We start from the raw sequence: 18,551 nt of genomic DNA, 5'->3' as shown, positions 1-18,551 counted from the left end.
GTTATTTATATAAATAAAAATGTTTTTCTTAAGTTATGAACAGAAAGAGCTATACTTTTAATATAAAATTTTATTTTTCCTCTGTGAATGACAATGAAAGCATTACTTGTATATTAATATAACTAAACAAGTATAATTTTTATATTGAGTTTTTTAAAAGGTTTTGTAGGAATAAAAAGGTGATGGTTAATAACACACACAGAAAATTACAACTTTTTATAATAAAAACCTGGACAAAACAGTTATATGTGGTATTAGTACTTTATCATTCTGTTTTCCAAATTGAAGTCAAATAGTATCATGACCATCTTCCAACGGAGATTGTTTGTGGTATCCATGCCCACCGTCATTTAACATCAAATTTTTGAAAATTTGGAAGTCTGTTCGAATAATTCTCAAGAAAATATTTCGATGGGTTTCAAAATTTATATTGTAAATATACACACTGCAGTTATTCATAAATAAATAAAAAAATGTATTGTACCCTTACATCCAATCACAGCGCTCCTAAGTTGACTTCCTTCACCTGCCTTGGGTACACAAATGGCCAACCTAAAGCTGGGAAAATGTAATACTACTTTTTTCCCTAATAAAGGTTTTAGCAAAAAATTGTCAGAACCAAGTTGTTTGAACTAGTACACGTGTGCGCAGGTGTGAGATTTAATTATGCATCTGAATTCTTCAAAAAGCTAAAATCGTAATTGATAGCTTTATCAAATTACATTTCCAGTATTTTCTTGAAGAAATAACTCAATCATGCTTTGTAAACATACACAGATTTTATGTATCTGCCTCTGGTCCATGTTTTACCATTGTCAAGTCAACATCCCGTTAACGAAAATGTGCTTTCTAAAAACAAAAAGTTCTTGACAGCATAATTTGGTGCAAATAAAGAGTGTAAAAAAGAGAGGCGAAAGATACCAAAGGGACATTCAAACTCATAAGTCTAAAATAAACTGACAACGCCATGGCTAAAAAAGAAAAAGACCAACAGACAAACAATAGTACAGAAAACACAACATAGAAAACTAAAGACTGAGCAACACAAACCCCACCAAAAACTGGGGGTGATCTCAGGTGCTATCTAAGACAGATATTAGTACGCTGATGTTGCACACTTTGAATAATGCACTGTCAATTTAACATCAATTCTCTATAAGGATCAACCAACAGCTGGCCACTTGAAAAAATAATATGACTGGAAAAAGGTTTTTTTTGTACAAGCTAGTTGTGTTATAACTAGAAATAAACAAGAAATGTTGATTCTATCGTAAATTCTTTATTTTTGCTATGGACAAGGCTTTCCCTAGCAACCATGACAAAAAATAAACTCGAAACTGACATTATATATATAGTTAAACTCAGCTTTTAATGCAATCAAGATTAAATACAAAACTTTATTGAAGACAAACATTATATCCTTAATAAAAAAAACATTAAGATACTTCGCAATATGTGATATCTTATCAAATTTTGTTCCGGTCTGATGATTTTGGACAGAACTATGGTTGACTTAAGAAAATTCGATCAAATAATCAGTCTTCCGCTCTTATTTTCGTCATGCTTGAAAACAGTGATTTGAAAATTGATATTTAGTTTTATCATGACAAGTTACAGTCTTACAGATCAAGTTTGCATTTTGTTCTAGTCTGATCATTTTGAGCAGAGTTATGGTCCTTGGACTGTTCACTTAAATAATCAGTTTTCAAACACTTTTTCTCATCATGCTTGAAGAAATGATTTGATATTTGTTATATAGTTTACACCATGACAATTTAGAGATTAATTTAGAATATTGCCATGCAATACTCACAGAATGCTTGTTGTAGTTTTATAATTCAAAATGATCATCATAACACTACTAATCCTATAAAGTCAATGGACTTTCAAATTCAAATATTAAACTAGTGGTCATGAACATTGTTTTTTTTCCCCCTTAAAAATACATTGAAATTAGCATTAATATAATCGCTGTGTTTAATATTTGATATGGGTCATGATTAAACAACAGAATTGGTTAAAATTCAATGAGAGAATTGCTTTTCATAAATACTGAAAAATCAATTAAAAGAAGTGGTCACAGGCTTTATTTTCAACACTCAAATTGTCATATCAAATTCCCTATAATTATCTGCCTTTGATTTTAAAAGTTTTTATTTTTTATTTAAATCACTTTAGGACACCAAATTTTTTGATTGGTCAATCTTTAAATTCAAGTTCTAGATGTTTCTGTTGTTTATTTTATAATACTAGGTGAAAAATTATTGAACCAAAAAAGTATTTTTGCAACCTGCCAAGAAGTGATGGACTGAATAAGACACCTGATCAATTTTAAAGTTGTCACAATTCTTATATTGATGAAGGATAAAGGAAAGACAGATAAGCCTCTGAATTTTGATTGTATAGATATGTAACTTGCATTCATTTGTAAGCACAAAATATAAAAAAATAATGTACGAAAAAACAAAACCGAATATATTAGCCATTTCATTGTGATTGAAGATGCCAAATATGAAGAGAAAACAAAAAAAATGGTAAAAACTGAATTTTTAGTTAAATCAAATCATGGGTTGTTTCAACCAATTTTGATGGAGGTATAAATAGCTATTTAGAATTGATTCTCAATGTCAAATAGTGGTAAAAAGTTCGATTTTTTTGAAAGGATCAAATTTTGAGAAACAAGTTTTTATACGACCGCAAACAAATTTTGCGGTCGTATATTGGTATGACGTTGGCGTCGTCATCACGTCCGAAGACACATTGGTTTTCGCACTCTAACTTTAGTTTAAGTGAATGGATCTCTATGAAATTTTACCATAAGGTTTAATACCACAAAAGGAAGGTTGGGATTGATTTTGGGGGTTATGGTACCAACAGTTAAGGAATTAGGGGCCAAAAATAAGCATTTTTGTAACTTCCAGACATAACTTGTGTGTTAGTGTATGGATCTCTCTGACATTGTACCACAAGGTTCCATATCACAAAGAGAATGCTGGGATTGATTTTGGGAGTAATTGCCTCAAAATTTTAGGAATTAGGGGCCAAAAAAGGGGAAAAAAACAAGCATTTTTCTAGTTTCATGACAATAATTTGTGTGTAGGTGTATGGATCTTTCTGAAATTTTACTACAAGGTTCCATATCACAAAGGGAAAGCTTGAATTGAGTTTGGGGGTAATTGCCCAAAACGTTAAGGAATAAGGGGCCAAAAAGGGGCCAAAAATAAGCATTTTTCTAGTTTCCAGACAATAACTTGTGTTCAAGTGTAAGGATCTCTCTGAAATTATACTGCAAGGTACCATACCACAAAGGGAAGGCTGGGATTGATTTTCGGGGTAATTATACCCCACGCAACGAGTTGCGGAGGGTATAATGTTTTTGACCCGTCCGTCTGTCCGTCCGTCAGTCCGTCAGTCCTGTTTCTTGTCATCGCAACTCCTCTCAAACCACACAACAGAATTTCATGAAACCTTTTTAGATAATAAGGACATACTATGTAGTTGTGCATATCGACAGGAAATTACGATTCAATTTTTTTTCTAGGAGTTACGCCCCTTTGAACTTATTTGCTTCAATATACCTCTGCAACAGTTTGTCATCTCAACTCCTCTGAAACCACACAACAAAATTTCATGAAACTTTGTAGATAATAAGGACATACTACGTAGATGTGCATATCGACAGGAAGTTACGATTCAATTTTTTTTCCAGGAGTTACGCCCCTTTGAACTTATTTGCCCAATATACTACTGCAACCTTTTGTCATCGCAACTCCTCTCAAACCACACAATAGAATTTCATGAAACCTTTTCAGATAATAAGGACATACTATGTAGATGTGCATATCGACAGAAAATTACGATTCAATTTTTTTCTAGGAGTTACGCCCCTTTGAACTTATTTGCTTCAATATACCTCTGCAACAGTTTGTCATCGCAACTCCTCTGAAACCACACAACAGAATTTCATGAAACTTTGTAGATAATAAGGACATACTAGGTAGATGTGCATATCGACAGGAAATTATGATTCAATTTTTTTTCTAGGAGTTACGCCCCTTTGAACTTATTTACTTTAATGTACTACTGCAAGTTTGTCATCTCAACTCCTCTGAAACCACACAACAAAATTTCATGAAACTTTGTAGATAATAAGGACATACTACGTAGATGTGCATATCGACAGGAAATTATGTTTCAATTTTTTTTCCAGGAGTTACGCCCCATTGAACTTATTTGCCCAATATACTACTGCAACCTTTTGTTATCGCAACTCCTCTCAAACCACACAATAGAATTTCATGAAACCTTTTCAGATAATAAGGACATACTACGTAGACGTGCATATCGACAGGAAATTACGATTCAATTTTTTTTCTAGGAGTTACGCCCCTTTGAACTTATTTGCTTCAATATACCTCTGCAACAGTTTGTCATCGCAACTCCTCTGAAACCACACAACAGAATTTCATGAAACTTTGTAGATAATAAGGACATATTATGTAGATGTGCATATCGACAGGAAATTATGATTCAATTTTTTTTTCTTATACAATTTTTTTTTCTTACAGTTATTTTATTTCTCCAGTGACAATGTGGGGACGTGGGGTATGTGAGCGCGCTCACTAAGGTTCTTTAATTGCCTCAAAGTTTTAGGAATTAGGGGCCAAAAAGGGGCAAAAAAAAAGCATTTTTCTAGTTTCAGGACAATAACTTGTGTGTAAGTGTATGGATCTTTATGAAATTGTACTACAAGGTTCCATATCACAAAGGGAAAGCTGGGTTTGAGTTTGGGGGTAATTGCCCTAAACGTTTAGGAATAAGGGGCCAAAAAGGGGCCTAAAAACAAGCATTTTTCTAGTTTCCAGACAATAACTTGTGTTCAACTGTATGGATCTCTCTGAAATTGTACTGCAAGGAACCATACCACAAAGGGAAGGCTGGGATTGAGTTTGGGGGTGATGAATCATAAGGGGGTTCAGAAAATTTGGGGGAGGGATTTTTTTTTTCCTTTTTTTCCTTTCCTTTTGTATGTACATGATTTTTTCCAATTTTGCTTATCAATATTCAGCAAAGGTTAACCTTTTTTTAGAGTTCAGTTTCACAAGCTTCTAAAGCAATTATCTCGATAAATAATGAACATAAAAAACATAGCGTATTTGCATGTATATTTCTAATACACAGTCTAAAATATAATTTCTTCAAAATGTAGGATTGTTTCTTAGAAATAACTTTTGATCAGTATCATCACTGGCATTGTTTTACTCGGTACTATTGATTTTTTTCAACTTTTTAATAAGAAGAGTGAATTCTCTATTGTTCTCGGTCATTGGTTATGCCACTAAATAGATAATGAACATTGCACTCTTCACATGAAATAATTCAATTTCAGTTTACTGTCTAGCCCAGTTACATTAAACAAATATTTTTGATTAAATATAAATATTTTGATCTTTTGGTGTTTATTGTTAGTTGTCTCATTTGCAATCATACCACATCTCCTTACTTTAACATTGAAGAATGTTAAAAGTACACATTTCAAATTTTTAATTCTGTTTGTTTTTGGTAAAGAAATTGTTTCAAAAATGGCTTTTCAGGGTTCATTAGACATGTATCAGTTTATTATTGAAAAGGATAGTAGATTGTTTTATGCAACAACATATAACTCTGTTATGTGCAGTGACATTTTAATTTTTGTGCTGGAGTGCAAAAGTCATACTTGCCAACCTCTGAAACCTCCAAAGAGGGAGATCTCCCCCTCAGCTATGACAGCTGAGGGGGAGATTTTGCGCGAGCGACATTTTCAAGTTAAATATATGACTTGTTTATTTATTCATCTACAAAAAACCAATAAGAGTTAAAAGATACACTTTTTTTCTTCAATTCATGGTTATAATCTATACAATGGAATTTGATGTTCAGTAGTTGTCGTTTGTTGATGTGGTTCATAAGTGTTTCTCGTTTCTCGTTTTTTATATAGATTAGACCGTTGGTTTTCCCGTTTGAATGGGTTTACACAAGTCATTTTTGGGGCCCTTTATAGCTTGCTGTTCGGTGTGAGCCAAGGCCCCATGTTAAAGACCGTACTTTGACCTATAATGGTTTACTTTTACAAATTGTGACGTGGATAGATAGTTATCTCATTGGCACTCATACCATTTCTTCTTATATCTATAAGGTGTGGTTTTTTTTGTTTTTTGTTTTGTCTTTTTCAATACCTCTGAGTCTCATAACTCATAACATTCCATATTTTGATTTTGTTGTGAGTCTCACACTAAGCATGCTTTCAAACGTCGTACAGACCACCAGGAGAAACCGAAAATGTGATTGAACATGATGTGCAAAATTAAGATTCATTGCCAAGTGTCAGTGAACTTGGTCGTAAAAATTAAAATTCTTTCATTCACTGACATTGCTTCAGTCTGCTTGACATTTCAGTTTGCAGTTATCTATTTCTTCTTTCTTACACTGCCATTTGGTCCAGACAAAGACCTCTCTCTATCTTGTTGGAGTTGACATAGCAGAAATGAATTTCGATTACTTTTAAATCTAACATAAAAACTACTGACCAAAGTTTTCAATGGCCGATTGTTTATTTATTTCTATTGACAGTAATGAAAAAGCCAGAGAATTACAAACGCGGGTCATTCCTGGTTAAAATATCTGAAAGCGGGAGAATCTATACTCCCGCGCTTAGCGGACCAGCAAGTGGGAGATTTCCAGAATTTTGCAGTTTGAGCGGGAGTCTCCCGCTCAAAACGGGAGGGTTGGCAGGTATGGCAAAAGTAGTTGAAGCAAAACATCTGAAAATTAAAAAAAGATTGTGTAATGATAATAATATAATTATTAAATTTTTTTTTCAGGAGAGATATTCTTTACATTTATACTCCATTAATGGGAAGCACTTGTTTACTGAAAAATTGGTGTATGGATTGTGTCACATGATAATTAAGGGAGATCATGTGATAACAGGAGACATTCAGGGCCACCTTACAATTAAGGAAATATTTGGGTAAGTCCTTTTAAATGAATGTTTGCTTCATAAGTCTGGGTTACATACCATCTTTCCATAAGGCTACATCATCAAAGTAGGACAAAAGTCTAATATATTTCATAATGCAATATGATTGCTCTTAGAGAAACTGTAAAATAACATCACAATATGACTTGAACATCAAATTTATTTTGAAAGATAAGTAGTAATTTACTGTAAATGTAATATTCTTCTTCATCTTGCTTATACTGAATCTAAATAAAAGGGAGTAGATAGAAATCACTTAGTAAGTTTGTATGCCAGAGATAGTCGTTTCAGAACTGTCTTAAAAGATAGTTACGATATTTGGTATTATTATAATTTATTCAAATTTCTTATATTATCCATTCATTTCATTGGACACAAGGCATTTGTTAATTTTTCTAACCTTTCATAAGCCCCACCCAACCATAGCAATGGAAGCTAATGCCTAAAATTAACACCCGCTGAGCCCGAAGTTTGCAGATCCCGAACAATTAACACCCGCTCCGGCCAAGGTTTACTGATTCTTATTTCTACATCATTTCTGTCGTTTTGTTGTTGTTATTAGTAAACTATCTTAATTTATGACTTCATCTTTTTACAATTGTCCTTCTAATAACATTGTGTACACTTGAATCATAAGGTATTCAGTATAATAAAAATCATACTGCCCTTGGATGAAGGTGTTAGGGTGATTTAAACACACTCGGTAAAAAAATTATCACCCGCTACTTCGTCTTGGGTGATAATTTTTTCCCTCATGTGTTTATTTACCCTAATACCTTCATCCAAGGGCAGTATGTTTATATATTAATATCCACCTCCACCAAAGGTGTTTCTTCAATAACTTTGGTATGTTGTTAATGTTTGAATAATTTATCAGACTAACTTTTGACATCACTTGGCATCTGCCATGGTCTGTTCACACTGTCATCTGCCATGGTCTGGTCGCACTGTCATCTGCCATGGTCTGTTCACACTGTTATCTGCCATGGTCTGTTCGCACTGTCATCTGCCATGGTCTGTTCACACTGTTATCTGCCATGGTCTGTTCACACTGTCATCTGCCATGGTCTGTTCACACTGTTATCTGCCATGGTCTGTTCACACTGTTATCTGCCATGGTCTGTTCACACTGTTATCTGCCATGGTCTGTTCACACTGTTATCTGCCATGGTCTGTTCACACTGTCATCTGCCATGGTCTGTTCGCACTGTCGTCTTTTCTGAAACCACTCAACTTATTTTAACTAAACTTTGTAGGAATGAAATGTGGATAGGTAAAATCATTTACTGGTAAATGCAATGACATTTTAAGTGTTGTGTCCAAGTGCAATAGTAAATATAACAAAACTGAAAACCTAGAAAATGTGTAGTATCTTTTACAGTAGTAAAGTGACAATAATATTGTTAACAGTGCCTCTTTTTTTTATATAAAATATTTATATTGTAGACTAAGAACAGTCAATATGTTTCCACTCCATGTGCCTATTCATTGTTTATCAGTAACCAATAGCAACAGTCACATCTTGGCTGGAATCCGAGATGGCAAGCTAATCATTATTGGTGTGAAAAATAGAACTGATGCAAGATGACATTGAATTTGTTATTTGAAAAGAATTACTCAATCAACATAGAAATCCACAAGGTTGCCCATACCAAACGAAAAAAGATGGTGGTTACATTACTTATTAGGAACTATTTATAAGTGAGATTTTAAGAAACAAAATAGATTAAAAGATGAATGAAATTTGGATTTAAAAGTTCAGCATTTATCATTAGAATGAAAATAGGTTAATGGTATCTGCAATATGTTTGATGGAAAATGTGTATAATAAATTGTTTTTATTTGCAATGAATTATATCCATATATATATAGTCATTTAACCCTGAAAAGTGTTTGTAATTGTATGTTTTAATCATTTGTTAATCCTCTTATTGATATTGCTATAAAAATGAACATAACTTTAGATCAGTATAACTTTTGTTTTGATGACAAATTCAACAATTGATAGTCATTGTTGAGACATTTCTGGAAATTTCAAATGTTGTCTTTTATTTTGAAAATTTTACATGAATTGCTAAGAATAACAATAACAGTACTGTGCTTAAAGACTTGCCTCTGCCAATGGTGGATTTGATTGGCACAATTGTATCTCTCTAAATATATATGTTACAGGAAATCAGTGTAATCAGGGATCTCAAGTAATTCCTAAAAATTAGGGATTACATGTAATTCAAGCAGTGTAGTAATTACATGTTATCCCTAGATATTGGTAGGGATTTCATGTATCCCTAGAATTTTACCTAAAATTACACATATTCCCCTAATATTACTATTAAACTATGCATGGTTATATTTTGGAATGATATGCTCTCAAATGAGAATAAATTATCTAATATTTTATATAGACTTATGTTACAACTTCACCAGAGTAAACCCAAACATTTTAAATGGGTTGCATACATCAAATCCATTCTTGATAAAAGTGGTCTTACTTTTATATGGAATGATCAGATACCTATGAATAGGGAAATGTTGAAATCTCTTGTCAAACAAAAACTTGTTGATCAGTTTATACAACAATGGTTTTCTGTAATTAATAATTCTTCAAGAGGAGAATTCTATGGTAAATTCAAAAATATATTTGAATTAGAACCCTATCTACTACGATTGGGAAATACTGATAGATTGTATATGGCTAAATTTAGATGCTCAAATCTTAAATTCCCAATTGAAACGGGAAGATGGAAAAATATTTTAAAAGAAAATAGGATATGTAATCAAAATATTGGCGACAAATATCATTATATGTGTGTTTGTTCACATCCTAGTGTGTCACTTCTTAGACAAAATCTTGTACCTAATTATTACTTACAATATCCTTCAAGGCAGAAATTAATCGGTTTACTTTCATTGTGTAACATAAAGGTGTATAGGAAAGTATGTACTTTTCTTAGAAAGATTACTTATTTGTTGTAGATACAATTTTTATACATTACATATATATTTAGGTACTCACAATCACTGAATAAATAGGAAGATATCTGTACAAATGTAATCCTTTAAACTTAATAGGTAATATATAATGTATATATCTCAATGTCATGAAAATCACGTGCTATTATACATTACTCTGCTGTCGAATTTATGTGTATACTTTATCATGTTTTGACCTTTGTACACGTTTGTGTCTGAGGAAATAAAATAATTTGTCTTGTCTTGTCTTGGCAGAATCTAAAGCGAAAAGCTAACCCTTGTCTTGATGTTTTTATCTCATTAATCTAGACAATGTTGGAAATAAAAACAGTTATAAAATGTTTCTCATGAACAGTTTTTATTAATTTTGGGTAACCGCTTAACTGGTGATCAGTAATTAAGGTAGCATCTTGTATGTACATGTGAGTAGTGTTCATTAACCTAATTGTGAACCTAAAACTAGATTGTTATTCCCCTGGGTTTATCAGATTTTCTGTGGTGTCATGTAGTTTGGGGGACAGAATATTTATTTTCATCCTGCCAGGGGCAAAGTTATTTATTTTCAGTTATTGCTGTGGTTGTCGATGTCCGTTGTCTTTGACTTTACAAAAATCATCTCCTCTCAAACTACTTGGCTAAATTTAACCAATCTTGGCCACAATCATCATTTGGGGTATCTAGTTTAAAAACTCTGTCTGGTAACCCTACCTGCCAACCAACATGGCCGACATTGCTTAAAATAGAACATAGTGGAAAAATACAAATTTTGTCTTTTATCATGAAAGCCATTACAAATAGAGAAAATCTGATGTGACAGAAATGTTCACAATGTTGAGATCTACACCTATTGTTCACTTACATAAAAACTGTCAGACGACTTATAGGAGTTATTGTCCTTAAATGACAAATTTTACGAAATTTATTTATTTTTACCTATTATCTTTAAAACCATAATACATAGAGAGAAACTTAAAATAACAAAAATTATCAGCAAGACCAAACTTACAAATAAGTCAGCATGATCAGTTGACTCTTTATAGGAGGGATTGCCTTTAAATGATGATTTTTTTTTAACCTTTTTTGTTTTGGGCAAAAATTAATGAAGATGGATTAAAAATGTAAACAGAAAAAATGATCAGCAATACAAGATCAACAAAAAAGAGTTTTTTCATGAATTCTATTCTATTCTACAATGTTAGAGAGTGTCCATTGTTGAAGATGCACATAGACCTCGATGAGCAACACAGGCTCTTTAGGGCCTCTAGTTTTTTGCAGGAATTACATATAATCACTGGAATGTTAAGGATGGGATTACAAGAAATCCCCAAAATGACTAGGAATTGCATGTAATCCCTTGTTACGCTTATTTACTGTAACATATATATAAAAAAGATTCTACCAATATTATTTTTATTGTATTATCTTTTTCTTGCTTTAAACAAAACTATAGTACAATAGGATAATTTATTCTTGTACTGTCGGATAGAATTTTGATTTTGTTTACGTCAAACATTTAAAGATAGACCACTTTGTCATGGAGTAGAAGTTGCAAAAGTTATAAAAGTTACAAAGGTAAGGAATTCATTACAAATGTGATGACTGGGAAAAACTTAAATCATATTTTTCAACAATCTAAGTTGATTTCAGTTAGAATTCAAATAGAATTTATCATACAGTGTATTGATATTCCACTAATAGGAGATTTCTAGTTATCAGCAGCAATATTATAATGAAATCTTGACAATGTTTCCTTTAATACATGTATAACAGTACTTTTTAAGTTAAAATGAAATTGGCATTCCCATAGGCATTATTCAGTCTTTTGTTGAACAATAAATGAAGCTACATATGCCTCAGAAGATGGTCAGATTGTAAATACATATCATATTTATAGAACTCTCAACTGACTTTTAATAGTCAATATTGTTTTCATTTTTATTTTTGTCTTGCGTTATTTACATTTATGCCTGGTTACTAGTTACCTCAATATTTCTTTCTGATTTTATAATTTAATGTTAGTGGTATGCTTTTCAAAATTTCAGAAGGCTTCTTGTATAAAATCAGTCATCTTTATAATTCTGAATTGATGAGAACAAAATTTGAAAATATTGAAATTGAGTTCTGTTTTTCTGATTTGCCTGAATTAGTTCAGTGCTCTATTTAAACAAATGAAGACACATTTTATTCTCAACTCTGTTACATTATCTGTATCTACTATGTCTCATTAAGTAGCTTTATGTTTGAATAATATTAGACATGTGGATTTAGGCAGTTTGGTTGGTATCTAAATCTTCTCCTGACATTAGACCTCAAAGATTAGACCTTATTTCAATATAAGTTGCCAAAAAATAAATTGTAATTAATAAAAATGTACTTATGCTTGTTTTGAAAATATGTATACTGTTTATTAAGTATATGTGAATTGATATGTTAATGTCAAATGTTAGTTGTTTGACACAGTAATAAACTTTTTATGAGCTTTTGTCACATCAAATATAATAATACCAAATTCGGTTCCTAATGGGGAAAATCTTCATTTTTGAAATCCAGCTTTTTGAGTTTCTGTATTTGGTCAATGAAACATTTTAAGGTTTAGCTGTTCCTTAGACAGGGTTCATTAGTTTAAATATATTTTATTTGCTTAAATATGCAAAAGGGATGAGACACAAGTTAATCAAACTTATAAAGTCTTCTCCCAAACAGGGTTCATTTGACCTCCATCACATTTTCATAAATCAATGATCAACAATTTTTTTGTGCTTAAGGGGAGTTGGTATCGTCTCTGGGAATACACAGTTATCATGATAATAAATGAGCTATGTCCTGTTGTTATTAGTTTTATGGTCTCGACTGTGACAAAAGTCTCAAAATGCGAGACAGTGGCAGCGTCAACTTTTTCTATAAAGCTTTATATTTCAGACGGTAGAAGACTGAATGTTTCATACCTTGTATGCATGTACCTTATGTTCATAAGTTTCTGTCTGTCATATGTCTATAGTCCTTGACCTCATATTCTTGGTTCAGCGACTGCTTGAAAAAAAAAAATTTTTTGTCATGAATTTCTCACTTATTATGAGTAATAGGATAACTTTATTTGGTACATGAGTTCTTTGCAATGTCTACATGTCTGTCAGACAGGGTTCACCTGACCCCGACCTCATTTCATGGACCAGTGATCAAGGTTAAAGTTAACTGATTAGGTCTATTTCTTAGGTTAACTATATGTGGTGTATGGAATGATAGTAAGGGGTACATGTTAGCCTGGTAGGTTTCATCTGACCTTGACTTCATTTTAATGGTTCTTTGATCAATGTAAAGTTTCTGTAGTTTTGTCCTCTTAGATACTTTAAGTAATAGGTCAACTTTATTTGGTGTATGGAATGATTGTAAGGTTTACATGTCTGTCTGTTTGTGTCATGTATCATCTGACCTTCACCTCATTTTCATGGTTCATTGGTCAATGTTAAGATTTAATGGTTTGGTTTGTTTCTTTGATACTATAAGCAAAAGGTCAACTGTATTTGGTGTATGTATTGAATGTAATTTGTACATGTCTGTCTACCAGGGTTTATCTTGCCTTGACCTTATTGTTATTGATCTGTGATAATGTTGAGTATATGTGATACTTGTAGTAAAACCTTTATTTTTAAGACTGTCAACATTAAATCAATCATGGTTAGTAAAGCAGGGCAGACATATCAAGTGTGCACTCTTGTTAATGATGACATCGTAATAACAGAATTGAATCACAGAACAGAGAATCTGAATAATAACGTAGATTGCAAATGTACTCCAACAAAGGAGTTACAAAAGAACTGTTGTCGTTTTTAAATGAATTTGTGGAAAATTATTGGTTTTTGTAAGAGTTATTTCCTATTTTTTAACTCCTTTTGAAATTTGGAGGGAGATGTCATTAAAGTATTCCGAATGTTGGAAACTATTTTCTGGCAAAATGTAAGGAGGCAATTGGGAAAACATGATTTCAATAGCAAATTTGAAGTATTTTCTAAAATAAGTACAATGTACTGGTACTGTAACACATACTTTTTTAATTTTTTTTTCAAAATGCACAATGTAAGCTCATACACAAATATTGCAAAAAATAACAATACAAGAACCTTGTACAGCAGTTCAGTGAAGGTCAGCAAATTTAACATATTTTGGCATGTACCGTAATGAGAAATTCAATCAAGGTTTTAAATTAAACAGTGTACTACTGACATTTAGTTCTTTTTTTACCTAATGCATATATTATCAGAGCTTTGAAATAAAAACTATTTTATTGCCGAAAATACCAGTTTTAGAACATTTTAAAGTTTCCAATTTTGAGCCTCATTTTTCTTGAAAAAAGCAAACATAACCTATGCTTTATTTTACCATTTTTCCAAGATCACTTTTCAATCTATAACATATATCTCAAAATCACAAAAATGACAATGTAAAGAGAAACTGTATCGACTCCCCTTAAGTGAGTTTCTTGTTTACTACAAGTTATAGATAACTCTATTTTGTTTGTAGAATCATTGTAAAGTGTACATGTCAATCTAACAGGATTCATGTGACAAAGACCTCATTTTTATGGCCTCATATAGCAAAGTTAACTTTTCATGTTACTTTTTTTTACTGATGTATGAAGTAAGACAATGATATCAAAGACTATCATCATATTGTTCTGTCATTATAAAAAAAAAACAGGTGTGATATTTTAGCTTGTCCTTACTTTGGATTTTTTTGATTCAACAATTATACTTGAATTATGGGGGCATTAGCTGTCAAATTCATGTTCACCAATTTGACCCAAATTTTTATATTTGATGTCAGGTTATATGACCGTTGGCAGTCTTCGGAGGTCATCTCGACAGATAATTAGATGGTGTCTAGTCTAAAATAACCACCGAATGCTGATACATTATAGCGTTCCCATGCATTGTTAATTGTTTCTTTTGGACTTTTTGTAATTTTGATATATGTTTTAGTACGTTATTAATAAAATATGAGAATTTTTTCAAACCAATGTACATGAATTTGACAGATAAAGCCCCTTTAAATGAACCTTTATATTTTTAGGATGTTTGTTATAATGTTTAGATAATCATATTATATTTGAAGCAGATATTTTCACATTTTCGCAATAGTTGATATGTTGTTTTCCAAAACAAAGTAATGGGACATTTGTAGAAAAAAACAATTTGTTTTATTAAAGTCTGGGATGAAGTTGAACTCGGCTTATGATTCAATGAATGCCATCTTGTTGTCAGGGCATTCTTCTGTTTCATGTCAACATTTCTGTTTCTAGGGTGAAAATTTGGCAAAATTTTAATCTCCAGAACCATGTTAAAACTTTATGAAACTGGGTTTAAAATGCCCCACTGGATAAGAAACAATCCTTTAGATTATAAGTAATTAAGATACTTAATAGATATTGGGTCAGTAGATCAAAGGACAATGTCACAATAACTATTATCCATCTTTTAACATAGTGTCCACACTTAACAGAATTTAAAGTCTTCATCAAGAAAGCAAAAAAACAAAATAGTACCCATCTGATAACTACTAATCCATTCATCAGGAGTAAATAATAAAGTCTATTTACTGAGGGGAAAACCATTTGATATCCTGGAGGTGGGGTGGGGTTTTAGAAAAAAAAACCTTGGCCAAGATAGGATGTAAAAAATGAATATTCTGCCCTACAAAATGCAGGAAAGGATTGTGTACAATAAAATAAGGTGAAGTAGCAATAGATGGAAAGAGAAATTCTGTCTGCAAAAAACTATCCTCCTGCATACCCCTCCCTGGAAAATCTTATGGTTGACCACCTATATGTCCAGAAGGATGACATTTATAGATGGAAATACAAATAATATCAATTAATAAATATTTAAAATGAATGTTTTTTAAACCTTGTCCATCCTTTTTATTATATGACCGCAAAAAAAATTTTTGGGTGCGTATAATGCTATGATGTTGTCGTCAGCGCCGTCGTCCTCGTTGTCGTCCGAAGACACATTTGGTTTCCAGACAATAACTTTAGTTTAAGTGAATTGATCTCTATGAAATTTTACAAGAAGGTTCATTACCTCAAAAGGAAGGTTGGGATTAATTTTGGGGGTTATGGTAACAACAGTTTAGGAATTAGGGGCCAAAAACAAGCATTTTTGTAGTTTCCGGACAATAACTTGTGTGTAAGTGTGTGGATCTCACTGAAATTGTACCACAAGGTTCCATATCACAAAGGGAAGGCTGGGATTGAGTTTGGGGGTAATTGCCCCAAACATGCATGAATTAAGGGCAAAAAAGGGGCCTAAAACAACCATTTTTAGCTCACCTGGCCCAAAGGGCCAAGTGAGCTTTTCTCATCACTTGGCGTCCGTCGTCCGTAAACTTTTACAAAAATCTTCTCCTCTGAAACTACTGGGCCAAATTTGCCCAAACTTGGCCACAATCATCATTGGGGTATCTAGTTTAAAAAATGTGTCCGGTGACTCGGCCAACCAACCAAGATGGCCGCCATGGCTAAAAATAGAACATAGGGGTAAAATGTAGATTTTGGCTTATATCTCTGAAACCAAAGCATTTAGAGCAAATCTGACATGGGGTAAAATTGTTTATCAGGTCAAGATCTATCTGCCCTGAAATTTTCAGATGAATCTGACAACCGTTGTTGGGTTGCTGCCCCTGAATTGGTAATTTTAAGGAAATATTGCTGTTTTTGGTTATTATCTTGAATATTATTATAGATAGAGATAAACTGTAACAGCAATAATGTTCAGCAAAGTAAGATCTACATATAAGTCAACTTGACCAAAATGGTCAGTTGACCCCTTAAGGAGTTATTGCCCTTTATAGTCAATTTTTAACCATTTTTTGTAAATTTTTGTAATCTTTTACAAAAATCTTCTCCTCTGAAACTACTAAGACAAATTTAACCAAACTTGTCCACAATCATCATTAGGGTATCTAGTTTAAAAAATGTGTCCGATGACCCCGCCCGCGAACCAAGATGGCCGACCGGGCTAAAAAATAGTACATAGGGTAAAATGCAGTTTTTGGCTCATATTTCTGAAACCAAAGCATTTAGAGCAAATCTGACAAGGATAGAATTGTGTATTAGGTCAAGATCTGCCCTGAAATTATCAGACCAATCAGGCAACACGTTGTTGGGTTTCTGCCCCTGAATTGGTAATTTTAAGAAAATTTTGCAGCTTTTGGTTATTATCTTGAATATTATTATAGATAGAGATAAACTGTAAACAGCAATAATGTACAGCAAAGTAAGATCTACAAATAAGTCAACATGACCAAAATTGTCAATTGACCCCTTAAGGAGTTATTGCCTTTTATAGTCATTTTTTTACAATTTTCATAAATTGTGTAAATTTTTGTAAATTTTTACAAAATATTATCTACTGTAACTACTGGGCCAAGTTCATTATAGATAGGGATAATTGTAAGCAGCAAGAATGTTCAGTAAAGTAAGATCTACAAACACATCAACATCACTAAAACACAATTTTGTCATGAATCCATCTGTGTCCTTTGTTTAATATGCACATAGACCAAGGTGAGCGACACAGGCTCTTTAGAGCCTCTAGTTCTAGTTTCCAAACAATAACTTGTGTTTAAGTGTATGGATCTCTCTAAAATTGTACTACAAGGTTCCATACCTCAAAGGAAAGTCTGGGATTGAGTTTGGGGGTAATTACTCCAAGGGGGGTCAAACAGATTGGGGGGGGGGGATTTGTTTTTCCCAATTTTTTTTCTTCAAAATTTTTGAAATTTCAAATTTTTTGTAAAGTTTCAAGAAGAAATCTTCAATTGAAAGTATTGCGCAAACGCACAGTATTGCGCAATAGATTTTTAAGTTCTTTGACAACATTTATTTTGTGTCAGAAACCTATATTATGTCAAAATTTTTATCACAATCCAAATTCAGACAGTATCAAGCTTGAATATTGTGTCCAAACTTGCCCCAACTGTTCAGGGATCGACCTCTGCGGTCGTATCAGGCTGCGCTCAGCGAAGCATTTTATTTTATTTAATTGTACATTGAGAAGTTACTACTGTACACTCAACTATTATCTGAAATTTATTTTGCCAGAAATGCATTACATAAGTGATAATAAAACAGAACATGGCTGAGATTATACCAAGTGCAATAATTGTTTATGATAATATGTTTTTGTATCTAGATTTTTATTTTGCTTTTCTTTCTGTTATATTTTTGTTACAGTAGCAATCATGTACCATTGCTGTTTCTTATGGAAATAAATCTTATTTTTATGCTATCAAGTGTTGGTTTTTTTTTGGCTGTTGACATCTCTTCCCCCTTTGAATAGATACCTTATGTGAAGCACTCAAATTTGTTGCCATTATTTGAATAAGAAACATGGATAAGGAAAGGCAATTAAGTTCCAAATTAAGCTTTTGGATAGTAAGTGTTAACCAGTTAACTAGTACCTGAGCAGCAATTCACTTCATCCTGGGATTTAATAACTTGATGTCTGTTGCCCTGATTGTTAAGTATTTCCCAAATTAATACTCAACAGTAAAACCAATCAGG

The 18,551-nt window shown here is 32.4% G+C and overlaps 1 protein-coding gene across 2 annotated transcripts in view; it reads left to right on the top strand.

The window, feature by feature from the left end:
• Positions 1-18,276, top strand: part of LOC127718864 (neurobeachin-like protein 1) — a 406,320-nt gene extending 388,044 nt beyond the window's left edge. For both annotated transcript variants that reach the window (XM_052224913.1, XM_052224914.1), the window contains 2 exons: positions 6,861-7,009; positions 8,465-18,276. In XM_052224913.1, the coding sequence (XP_052080873.1) occupies positions 6,861-7,009; positions 8,465-8,606 (291 nt within the window). In that variant the 3' untranslated portion in view covers positions 8,607-18,276. The remainder of the gene's footprint in view (positions 1-6,860; positions 7,010-8,464) is intronic.
• The last annotated feature ends 275 nt before the right edge of the window (positions 18,277-18,551 follow it).

Source organism: Mytilus californianus, unplaced genomic scaffold (genome assembly GCF_021869535.1).
Source record: "Mytilus californianus isolate M0D057914Y unplaced genomic scaffold, xbMytCali1.0.p SCAF_10, whole genome shotgun sequence".
NCBI lineage: Eukaryota > Metazoa > Mollusca > Bivalvia > Mytilida > Mytilidae > Mytilus > Mytilus californianus.
This window is presented reverse-complemented; position numbering and strand designations above follow the sequence as displayed.